The following is a 12,102-nucleotide window of genomic DNA, read 5'->3' as shown; positions in this document are numbered from 1 at the left end:
AAAACACAGAGAAAGAAAGAGACATTACAAATTAGAACATTAAGAATTAGAAACAGGATATGGTAATAAACCAATTAAAGGATACCTACCTACCATGCGTGACATTCTCTAATATAAATAAATGACCGCAAACACTTGATAAATTAAATCTATTAAACAATATATATGTAGTAGGTTCCAATGTTGGGGTGGCGTAAATTTCATTTCATGTCAGAATTAATATCTGATTATATATATATATATATATATATATATATATATATATATATGCATCAACAACCAATTCAAAGCCCACAGTTTTCAGAAAAAGGTTGGAGGCTTTCATTTTCAATTCGAGTTTTTTTAATATTTTTCTAAATAATTGGAACCCGAAGTTTTTTATCTTGCTGCAGCCCTTGCATATGTTTATACGGGAGTGTAGTTGTTATTATTTTTGAAAATATTTTTCACTTGAAAAATATTTAAAAAAATATTTTTTTATTATTTAAAAATTATTTGTAACATCAATAAATTAAAATGATTGGAAAATATTCAAATATATTAGTTTAAAAAAAATTAATTTTTTTTAAAAATACTTTTAAAATACAACAAAACAAAAACGACAGCAAATCTCTATCAGACCTTCAAACTTTGAACTTAATGGTGAAGAGTGCATGTACTTGCTAGTCACCGCTGTTGATGATTTTCCCGAAAGAAGATATTGTGAGTTCTTTCTCCAATTCAAAAACTTCCCATATTTAGAATTTATCGAGCGACAAGACGTCTAATAGGGTTGGGGAGATGCAATTCCTTCACATGTCACAACTCACATAGCCCAATTGAGTTGGCTTAAAACTGCCTTGACTTTTGAAGGTGAAGTACAAATTGATTAAAGAGAATCTTGGGCTGAAGTTTGAATACTATTGATGATAATCTATCCGTTTGAAATACAAAGTAATATGTACATATACACACATACAATAACACATTAAATTTGATGACATATAAACGAGTTTTTAAAAAATAAAACCTTATTTTTACGGCCACAGCAGTGGCTAGAATTTGATGACATATAAACGACGTGTCGTTTATTAAAGTAGACAACACGTCAATTTTTTTTTGTTTAGGTCATTAGGGAGGACGACTAGTTGTCCGCCCCATTCATCTAAAGAAAAATTAAAGGCTCGCATGCGTGGACCTGGACTTGTGCATGGTTTTTTGGTTGAGAAATAGACTTCGTGAATGGTTTTTTTTTTTATGTTTTGTTTAGGGTTTTTACGGTCTCAAACAAACATTTATTTTATGATTGATGCTTGATTTTACAAGCATCTAATTTCTATCATATAATTAAGTAAAAGTTATTTTAAAAAAATTATTAAATCCAGTTCAACTAACAAATCGAGTCGCATGTGACTGGATTCACTAAATATATCATCGTCTCAATACTTGTTTTAAATAATCTTCTTGTTTTTTTTATAAGTTGATCTATGATTTTTTCAGTCATCCGAATTTCCTTTAAACCTATTGCATCAACCAATTCACATCAGGTTAGCTCTTATATGGTTTGGTTAAAAACTCACGTCATGCAAAGAGCCAAGTTAAGAAATTTCAAGATTTACTTATTATTTTGGTTTAATAGAACAACAAAAAAAATCTCTACACTTTTAGTTTTTTATTTTTATATTTTAAAAAAATAAAATCAGCCCGTCCCGTCGCACAACGCGAGACAATTGACTAGTCAACTCCTAAACCTAGCGGGAAATTAGAAGGATTCATGTATCATCCATCTCTACAGTTCAAATCCTTATCGTCCCAAGCAACCGGCATGCAAGTATAGTCTATCCTATAAGTTGCAACATTAAGAAAGGAATAGTCCGAACCAGAGCTTAATTAGTTTCCCTTTTATTCTTTTTTTTTTTTTAAATAGCCCAAAGCACACCTGTCCTTGAGAATTTAATGAATTCATGGCAATGTACCGCAAGTTACCAGATTCATTTCTTTTTACGTGGACCGACAGGTCGTCAAACGATGCACATTGGAAGTTTGGTACCGAAGACTGAATGGGATCGACCGCGTATGCATGAACATGACACTTCCTCTTGTCCTAGAGCGAGGCTGTGACCTTGCCAGCAGGCATGGCTTTGGAGGTGACACAGCACCCCTGAAGTTTTCAAACATTTAGAATGCACCCCTGAAGTTTTCAAACATTTAGAATGCATCCTGCGTATTCATTTATTATTATCTTCTTGCCCCTCCAAACTTACATTTCCAGTTTCTATTTCCTCTATTTCTATATACAAATTAAGAAATTTTAAGCTGCAGTAAACATTTTAGAAGGTATGCTATTTTGGGATTAAAAAAAACTTGAAGAAGACTGTGAATTCATCTGATATGATTTTAAAATGCCATCGAACTTGTACAAATTTAGCTACCAAAAACTAGAAACTCAAATGCAGCACAAGTTTTTTCTTCCTTTCCCACTCTTACTGTTGGTTTCATATGAGGCCCGCTGAGTTATCCATTTTTTTCTCTTGATCAATGCAGCTGAACATATTTTTATTATTATTATTATTAACAACATGGATGTTTGAGTTAGTTTACGCGTATCTTGACTAATCTCATGAGCCCTGAAGCTAATGACTATGTAAGTCTTTAGTAACCCGAAAATTTATAAAACTTGAATTGATAATGATATGAACAATTAAACTATCTCTATCAGAGTTCGATGCTGTACATACATGAACTTCTAATTAGGGTGCCATCATCTCCTATCCTATCAGTATTATTTGGAGATTTTACTTTTAGCTACCGTTCTTTACGAAGAAAATAAATTAGGGATAAGTTTACGTGGTGGAAAATGAGGCTCTACGTCGACGTAGAGGCAGAGAGATCACTCAAGCTTATGTGATGAAGGCTGATGCCACATCTCATTTTGTTCATGAAGGGACACCCATGACAAGACTTCAAGCTGAGAATCATATTTCCTACATCATTTCCGTCTAAAAGGATGAAAACGACACGAGATCTAGCGACCATTTATGGATTCCAGCTACTCCATTATCAAGTTTTATGACTGGTTCTTTTTGGGGAATAAACGGCGTTAATTCTAGCACAAAATTAAAGAAATTATTTATCTTCCAAATTATCTGTAGCTAATTTAATTAGTGCAACAAATTGAAGTTTTGTCAAGGGATTCGGAATCCTATGCCTTTCATTCACCCCTCAAATTGAAGAATTCAACGGAGGACGAAGACTGCTTGTTTAATTTTATTATTTTTAATTACCCTCGAGACCTCGAAATAAACTGAATCAATATTGTGCTAATAAATATTAGTGCGATAAACTTTCTAAAATCGTCAAACTAAGATGGATTTTTTCCACAGGTGGCATCTAAATTTTGTCATGGTGCCCAGTAAAAAAAAGAGTGTCGTGGTGCAATTCTCAAAATCAAGCAGTCATGGTCTCCTGAGTCAACAAAGTTAGGAGAACACAAGGTAATTAAATAATTAAATGTATTTGATCTGATGGAATTGAGAAGGTGAATTTAATCTTGATACAAGAAAATTAATCCAAACTATAAAGCCGTCAAAATAAAAAATAACAATAATAATTAATCCAAAAAATATATTTTCGCAAACCATGAAAAGATTTGTGCTAGCAAGTTTATATTAGGTATATAATAATTTAAAAGCAAATGTTAACATTCTCGCAAAAATTTATAATATTATTTTACAACCATGCAAAATTAAATAATAATTAAAATATAATTTTTTATATAGTGTATTTAAATCTAAATATAAAAAAATATAAAGGGTTCAAAGCCTAGCGCTTAATCCAACAAATAAATGACAAGATGTGTGTAGGCCTATAAAGTTAGACCAACGCTACTAGATTTTTTTATTATGTAGATTGATTTTATTTAAAAAATAATAATAAATGTTATATCGGTTTTTTATGGTAGATAATGCGTTGTTTATTTGTCTAAATTTCAACTACTAAAGTGGTGGCAGGAAGCTATAATCTAATACAGAAACTATAATCTAAATTATACTTTATTTAATCTATCATTGACGATCCAAAACAAACGATTATAGGCTACATACTATAATATTCAGAAACGGATAAATTAAGGAAAGCTGATGCAGAAACTATTATCCAGATTATACTTTCATCCATCCATCCATCCATCCATCCATCAAGATATTATTGGGACTCTAACATAGACGATCTCAGCACGGTGAGAATGAAAGTCACGCAAATTGCTAAAATTAAGGTCAGCTTTTACGTATTCAATAGCATTTAAAGCTAATATGGCCCGTCCTTTTCCTCAAAAAGTCGTTAAAAATGGAAATATAAAACGAAAAAGAAAACCTATCTCTTTGCTACTTTAGAAAATATGCCAGCCAACATTACAATAGCAATTATTTTTTTAAAAAAATTTAAAATTACATCGTTTTAGTAAAAAAACAAAAATCAACGAGTTACAACCAAGTTAATTGATAACTCAATAAAATCATAATTCCTAAATGAATAAAAAACAAAACTAACAAAAAAAAAACTCCAGTAAAAAAAATAAAAGTGGCTCTAGAATATCTTCAGGCCTAATTTGAGAGTCTTCTAGAGGGGGTGGTGTAAGCGGGCCGATCCTACGGTAGAATTGACGGGTTAATTGATGACTTAATAAACATAGTCAAACTCGGTTTAAATCCAGCGGTGTTAAAATCAAGAGATTAAAAAAATATTTAAACAATAAATTTTGAATAAAATAATAAACTTGAATTGAGCTAATGATCAAGGATTAAACAGACATAAATTCCAGGTTAGTCGAGTACCTATGAAAAATAATTTTATAAAATAAAAACTTATGGGCTGAACATGAAATTGTATGCCAACCCAACCCATTTATATTCTACTAGACTTTATAACAGAAAGCCTTACAAAACGTAATATATTTCTCAAGTCTCATCAATGTTTCTCATCTCCTCAGATTGAAAAACTCTAAGCTAAAGCTGCCTCAACATATCGCCATCTCTTTTTGCTTACGGTATCCAATCTATTGTTTCTTCATCTTCTTTTACTTGTGACTTTGATCCTCCTTTATCCCCTCTCGTCTTGATATGTTCTCATTGATCTCGTAAACTTGGTGGATACCTGCTCAACATATTATTATTTTTTAACTAATTTAATCACATGTATTAATTGAAAATTACATGAATCACAGCTAGGTTTCCAGTTTGCTTTCCCGGCGGGAACAAGTGATTAATCCATTCAACGAGCAATAGCTGTTTCTTAGGACATCTAAAGATTGGCTCTACAGATGCATTTTTTTTGGTTAATTGAAAGGATATCTTTCGTTCCACAAATCCTTACGAGTTTTATGACCATATTTTGGAGGCTAGAAGTCATTGTTAGAACCCCATATTTGACATTTACTCCAGCTAGAAACAGGTCTTGTGCTAGAGCTCGGGTTTGCTTTCTTGCAGTGGTTAATTAATGGTTTATTTGTCTACTGGGTTTTTCCTGTATGGAAAAGGCTGAACTTGAATGATATTTCATTAAAAGCTTCATGTAATTGAAAATAATTTTGATTCATTATCTTATATTAAACACCAAAATGGAGGAAAATTTAGATCAATATGCGTTGCACTAAGAGCTGTATATTAGCTTTCTGTTGCAGATCCATACAAGCATCATAACGTTTGCACATTGATATCATAGCAATCTCATGATTTTAGGTTGAACCATGTAATGTTTTCTGAGAAGATTCAGATTAGTCTTTAATTCATGTTCCAAATTAGTCTTATTTGGAGATAGATGAACGAGAAGATCTGCTATTGACTAAGTTTATAAGAATCCGACTGCAATTTGATCTGAATAAGCCATTAACACAAATCTTGAAACTTAGATTGGGTCCAAATAGACTGTGCCAGGTTACTTTTAAGCATGAGCGGCTGCCCATGTTCTATCCTCCATGTGGAAAAATTCATGCAAAGTGAATGGTAATGTTAATGACGGCGAGATGGCTTCCAACTCAAAAGAGGATTCTTTCCATAAACAAGGCAGACTGCCAGAATTTTTATATTCGCCAACGGAATTTTTTGTCGTTCATTCTGTTAGCAATTAATTTACTAATAGAATTATTGATGAAAATGTTTTGTTGGTAAATCTTTTGTCAGTAATTTTTTATCTGTCAGTAAATCCGTTAATAATAAAAAAAATATTATTACCGATGGATTTACTAACGAAAAAGCCATGCAAAAATAAATTACCCGTTTCATTTCGTCAATATTTCACTTGGAAAAAACCATATATAATTCTGTCGGTGATTATTTAAAAATATTTTACAAAAATATATTTTACAAAACTATAAAATAATTAAATTAATATAAATCAACACTCTATAATACTCATTACTGAGTTGCTGGGATAAAAGAAGAATAAAATCAACTCAAATAAATTTGCAACAAATAAATAACACAAAAAAATAAATCAACTAAAAAAAATTCATATGAAAAAAATGAAGTTTGCGGTTGCTAAAAATTTAAAAATCCTATAAATAAATCAACTAAAAATTGATCTCATATGAAAAGAAAATTCTACAACAACATTCATACAATTATTAAGAATAGAAAAATTTAAAAATAAAATATAATGAAAAAAAACACAAAAAAAAAGAAAAAACCTTATCTTAATGTAGTTGCGAGTGAAGTTCAGAAGAGGAAAAAAAACAAATTCATAAAGCATATTAATTAAAAAAAAACCTAGAAGAGAAAAGAAAACATACTTGGATATGGAGGAGAAGAGAAGGAGTTGAGAAGAGAAAAGAAGAGAAAAAAAAGAATGTTGATGTTTTTTACATAAGGGAAAGAAGAAAAAAGGAGGTCCGTAGGTCTGTCTATTGTGAAATAAGGGATTCTAGACTTTTTATTAGGGCGTTTTACCGATGAATAATGAAATATTACTATTTTTAATTATTTTGTCGGTGTGATTCTTTTTATAATTGACATGATGAACAGTGATAACAGTTTATCAATGATTTTACTGACGGAATTAATTTTACGGGTAATTTTATTGATATAAATAACACATTATCATATTTTTTTAATTTTAATTTAATTTTTTTATATATAATTTTTTTAATATATATCAAAAGAATATTTTCATCATAAATTCGACAAAATATTATGAATTGCTGGAGAGTCGGGGAAAAGTTTCGAAGTCTGAAGTTAATTAATACACCCACAGTTAATGAGGGCGTGATTTCAGGCTCCGCAGATAGACAGATATGATGGGGAATAATGGGAAGGAATACAAAGCTTCTTCATTGATAATCCAAACTCTAGCCTGGAAAAACCCAGACTCATTTTTGCTGAAGAACAAGGAGACCCAAGAAATTGTCACTGAGCCTGTACATCATCACATTTCATTGCTTAGCCGCCACCAACAAATTTTCCTAATTTTATCAGTTAAGATACCTGAATTGACTCAAACTACTACTTTAATAACCCATCAGAACGGAGCTGAAATTTTCTACACTAGCCACCCTGAGTTGAACCCTAAAACCCATTACAAAACTACGTTTCAAGAGGGTTGGGGAAGCAGAATGTAGAAGGCATGGAAGATGGTAGAAGACAGCAAGGGAGCAAGTGAGTAGTGGGGATTTCTTAACAAATTTAACCATGGGCATACATGTTGGAGTGGAGGAAGAAGCTAGTAGAGATGGCGATGAGGTTTTTATCTACTCGAAGAAGAATGATTTCTCCATTATTAGAGGCTTAGAGCATCTCTAACGCAGCACGTCTAAGGAAAGTTAAAAGGGAATCATTTTAGCTTTTTATCTGAACTTGCCCCACTTCCTCTTTTAAAAATTGCATACAAATATTCTCATTTGACATTATATTCTCATTTGACATTATAGTTTGTTTGAAAGTGTAATTGAATTATTTTTTAAAGTAATTTTTATTTAAAAATATATTAAAATAATTTTTTTTATTTTTTAAAATTTATTTTTGATATTAACGTATAAAAATAATTTAAAAATACAAAAAAATATTAATTTAAAATAAAAAATATTAATTTTTTTAAAAAATATTTTTAAAATACAAAACAAACATTTTATTTGAATAATCAAAGATTTTTTTGTAAATATAACACTGTTTTTACGTAGAAACATCCCTATTTTTTGTTTTCCCCCAACAAGAGAGCCTAATAAGATTTGGACTACACAATAGATTCTCATATTATTTTTTCTCGTGTTTGATGTTTTGGTTAAATTTAAAATATTTTTTTAATGATAATTGAATTTAAATTATTAAGTTTAAAATGAATGGTTGTGATATTAACATACTTTTAAAATAATAATAAATTAATCACTTATTATTTTTTTTCATTTGAATTCAAATTGATAGAGATCTAAAACATGATCATTCATTTAACTTACAAATATATTGTTTAAAATTGTGTTTCAAACATCATTTTATAAAAATTTTAATTTTTAATTATTTTTTTATATTATAGAATTATTTTGATATATTAATATTAAAAATATATTATTATAATATATTTTTAAATAAAAAATACTTTAAAAAATAATTATTACCCCAATTTCAAATATCAAAGAATACAGAACGTGAGCATCCTTCTTCTTTAATGGCCGAATTCTCATCTACTCCCTTTTAATATTTAAACATAAAAGAATTGAACCAGGGTGACCAAAGAAAAGTCCCATGAATCATACATATCTTCAATTGTTTAAAACAATTCCATCCTGTTTTTTTGCACAATCTAAATTATAATACATTTACAAAAAATCTGTAAGGAAAAAAAATATAAAAAAGCTTTAGAATATTTTAGAACATATTTAAAGAAATGGGGAATGTACTTCCGGTTTTGACTGTGGACTGAGAATACCATGGGTCGGATAGTCTTCCTAACTGTTGGTTTACTCCGCCTCTGGTTTTTCGTCAAAAACCATGCCCCCGCTCGCACACTATATATCACAGCCGGCACTCCGTCGTTATAACCCCACCTCAAAGCCTAATAACTAATCAAGAAACACTCTCTTTACACGCACCAGCAACCCAAGAAATCAAAACCTGTAAAAGGAAAATGAGTGCTGCAGCAAGCAAAGCCTGGATTGTGGCAGCTAGTATTGGCGCGGTGGAGGCACTAAAAGACCAAGGTATTTGCAGGTGGAATTACACCCTAAGGTCACTGCATCAACATGCCAAGAACAATATCAGATCATTTACTCGATCCAAGATCTTGGCCTCCTCCTCCTCTTCTAGTTCTTCATCAACAGCAGCAGCAGCAGTGTCTAATGAGATTCAGAAAGCCAAGATGAAGAGAAGGGAGACGTCTTTGGAGAAAACCATGAATTTAAGCTGCTGGGGTCCTAGTACTGCTAGATTTTAGGTCTACAAAGTGTAATGGTCATTCCAATATTTTTGCTACGAGTATTTGATGAAGTTCTAGGTTGCCAATCACCATTAATGTAATTGGGGACCGATTGATCCAAGTAAAGTAGAAATTAATCTATGATGACATGAATTGTTACTATATCACTGTTTATTAGACCCTAAATTGCATCTCTCTAGCTCCCTCTCCCTCTCTTGCCATTGTCTTGTTATTCCAATGGGGCTAGCTGTTACAGCTTGAGCATCCTGGTGAAAAATCAGAGATTCTGCTATGAAGGTGTAACTCCAAAAACACTGGACATGCTTAGACGAACGGAAGATCATATTCTGCTGCTATCCCTGGCTTAGCAAGAAAATTCAATTCAATTCAATTAAATGAATAGGTCTTATTTAGTTCTTTTATCATATTTATATTCATCTATATCTCATTATATCATAAGAAAATCTGTCTTTATTTTATTCTACTTTTTATGCGAAATGCGATTTATTTCACTATTGGGTTCTGTTAGTTGCATTCATGAAATAAGGGAAAAAAAAAAAAAAGCTATCAAGTTGGATCTTTTCCATTAAAGAGTCTATATTTGTCTAGTTAAATAGCTTATATTTTTTTACACTATAGCTTATATTTTTTATACTAGATCTTATATATAATTTTATTAATATTAAAATAATTTTTTTTATTCATAGAATCTCCATCTCATAACAGTTTATATAAAACATATATTACTTAAAAAAATCACAATTAAATATATATTTTTTAAATCATGACTAAAAAAGTACTACAGTGTCGAACACACTGAGCGCCTCTTTACTTAAGGTTCGGTCATGGTGACGTTTGATCTCGAGCTATTTCCATTGTTAGTTGAAAAATTTTGACATTATAGTTTTTTTCCTTTTAAAAGTTGGATACAAAATAATCATAAAACTTCAAAAATGAAAATCATAAAGTAAATTTACAAATTCCGACAAATAATCAATGATTTATAAGAAAGTAAAAGGAGTGTTTAATTAAGTTTTTTTTAGTTTTAATGTGCGACTGAACCAAAATACAGGCGCAATCTGTTTGGTAATTCCAAAACATAATTTACTGTATATAGAAAACCCACATGAATTTAAAAAAAACACAGGTTTGCAGAAAACAGCTCTCAGCTGCTTTCTACAAACTTGCGGGCACGTTCAGTGGAGAGTGAAACTCTCCACCAAACGTCCACAGTGGAGTTCAACTCCACTGTTCAAGTGACAATGGAGTCATTCTTCACTGTTCCGCCCGGATCAGGTCTGGTCCAAAGCTAAATACATTGAACCGGGTCCGAACCAGTTAAAAAATCATTTTTTATTTTTATTTTTAATTGTGTTTTATTCAAAAAATTAGAAGGAGATCGCTTGATGACGTAGCATTTGCAGAATTTTATCGCAATCCCAATTTTGTTCTTGTCGGGTCCGATCCAGTTTAAAAAAATCAATTTGTATTTGTATTTTTAATTGTGTTTTATTCGAAAAATTAGAAGGAGATCGCTTGATGACGTAACATTTGCAGAATTTTATCGCAATCCTAATTTTGTTCCTGATGATATTTTACCTGATATTGTTGCGCGCTTAAAAAACCAATAAAACTGTAGTTTTTTTCGGATGAATTGCGTACATGATGAAATTGTAGATCGTTTAATGGAACAATAAAAAATATTTGATATCAATATTATTTATTTCATGATATAATAACAGCAGTTAAATCTATAATATTTAAATTAAAAACTATCAATATTAATATATATATATATATATATATATATATATATATATATATATATATTTTAATTATTTTATAACCTTAATTTGTTTAACCTATTTTGTCCAAATACATTAAATTATTTTTTGTTCAACCTCAATTTCAACCACAGTTTTAACCAAACATATATAAATACTAAACCAACCTCAACTAAAACTAATTTTTGTAAAACAATTTTTTTAAAATCACAACCATAAAAATTACCACAATACCAAACACATTAATATTTAATAAAAAGTTCTTTAACTTTTCTATAAAAGAGGTAAAAGTTAATAACAACTGGTCAAGGGCATTTCTGACATTTTAGAAACCGACTGCCCAGAGCCCCAGACCATATAATTATAACCGTGTGCTCAAGCTGGGGGTGTCTTTTGTCAAAAAGTCACTTTAGCACGTGCTTACTTTCAATTAAATTAAATTAAGTGAAAAGAAAAGACAGGCCATAACCTAAACAGGAGATCCAGCTAAAAAGCCGGCGATTAGGAGTGTTTGGTTGGATTATTTTTTGAAATGGTTTTTATTTGAAAATATATTAAAATAAATTTTTTATTTATTAAAATTTATTTTTAATATTATCACATTATTAAAATAATGTAAAAATATTAAAAAATTAATTTAAAATAAAAAAAAATTCAAAAATTTTAAAATCACCAAACACAGCCTAGACCCTCACCCCTTGGAATATTAAAACCACTGCCCACAAACCTGGGAGCTAAAATCCTTATTCAACCTCAGTTTTCTCAAAACCACAACACTTTCCAGTTTCCAACGCGGGAGAAACCATCACCTTTTTTTGTTTTTTTCTTAGCAAGGGTGGTTTTAGCTTCCGTCCAAACAACAAAAATAACAAAAGATGGTTTAAAATTAACAAACATATTCCAGTAATTGTGAATTCGTTAATTTATTTCAATGGAATAGATT

At 30.4% G+C, this 12,102-nt stretch overlaps 1 protein-coding gene across 1 annotated transcript; it reads left to right on the top strand.

The window, feature by feature from the left end:
* Positions 1 to 8,971: 8,971 nt before the first annotated feature.
* On the top strand, positions 8,972 to 9,539 carry LOC127904035 (uncharacterized). The gene has a single exon (XM_052445483.1). The coding sequence runs from the start codon at positions 9,088 to 9,090 to the stop codon at positions 9,391 to 9,393; it is 306 nt and encodes a 101-aa protein (XP_052301443.1). The 5' UTR covers positions 8,972 to 9,087; the 3' UTR covers positions 9,394 to 9,539.
* Positions 9,540 to 12,102: the final 2,563 nt, after the last annotated feature.

Source organism: Populus trichocarpa, chromosome 11 (genome assembly GCF_000002775.5).
Source record: "Populus trichocarpa isolate Nisqually-1 chromosome 11, P.trichocarpa_v4.1, whole genome shotgun sequence".
NCBI lineage: Eukaryota > Viridiplantae > Streptophyta > Magnoliopsida > Malpighiales > Salicaceae > Populus > Populus trichocarpa.
This window is presented reverse-complemented; position numbering and strand designations above follow the sequence as displayed.

What these genes read in the sequence shown, in the direction of transcription:
- LOC127904035 (XM_052445483.1), top strand. Translation starts at nt 9,088, where the DNA reads ATGAGTGCTGCAGCAAGCAAAGCCTGGATTGTGGCAGCTAGTATTGGC.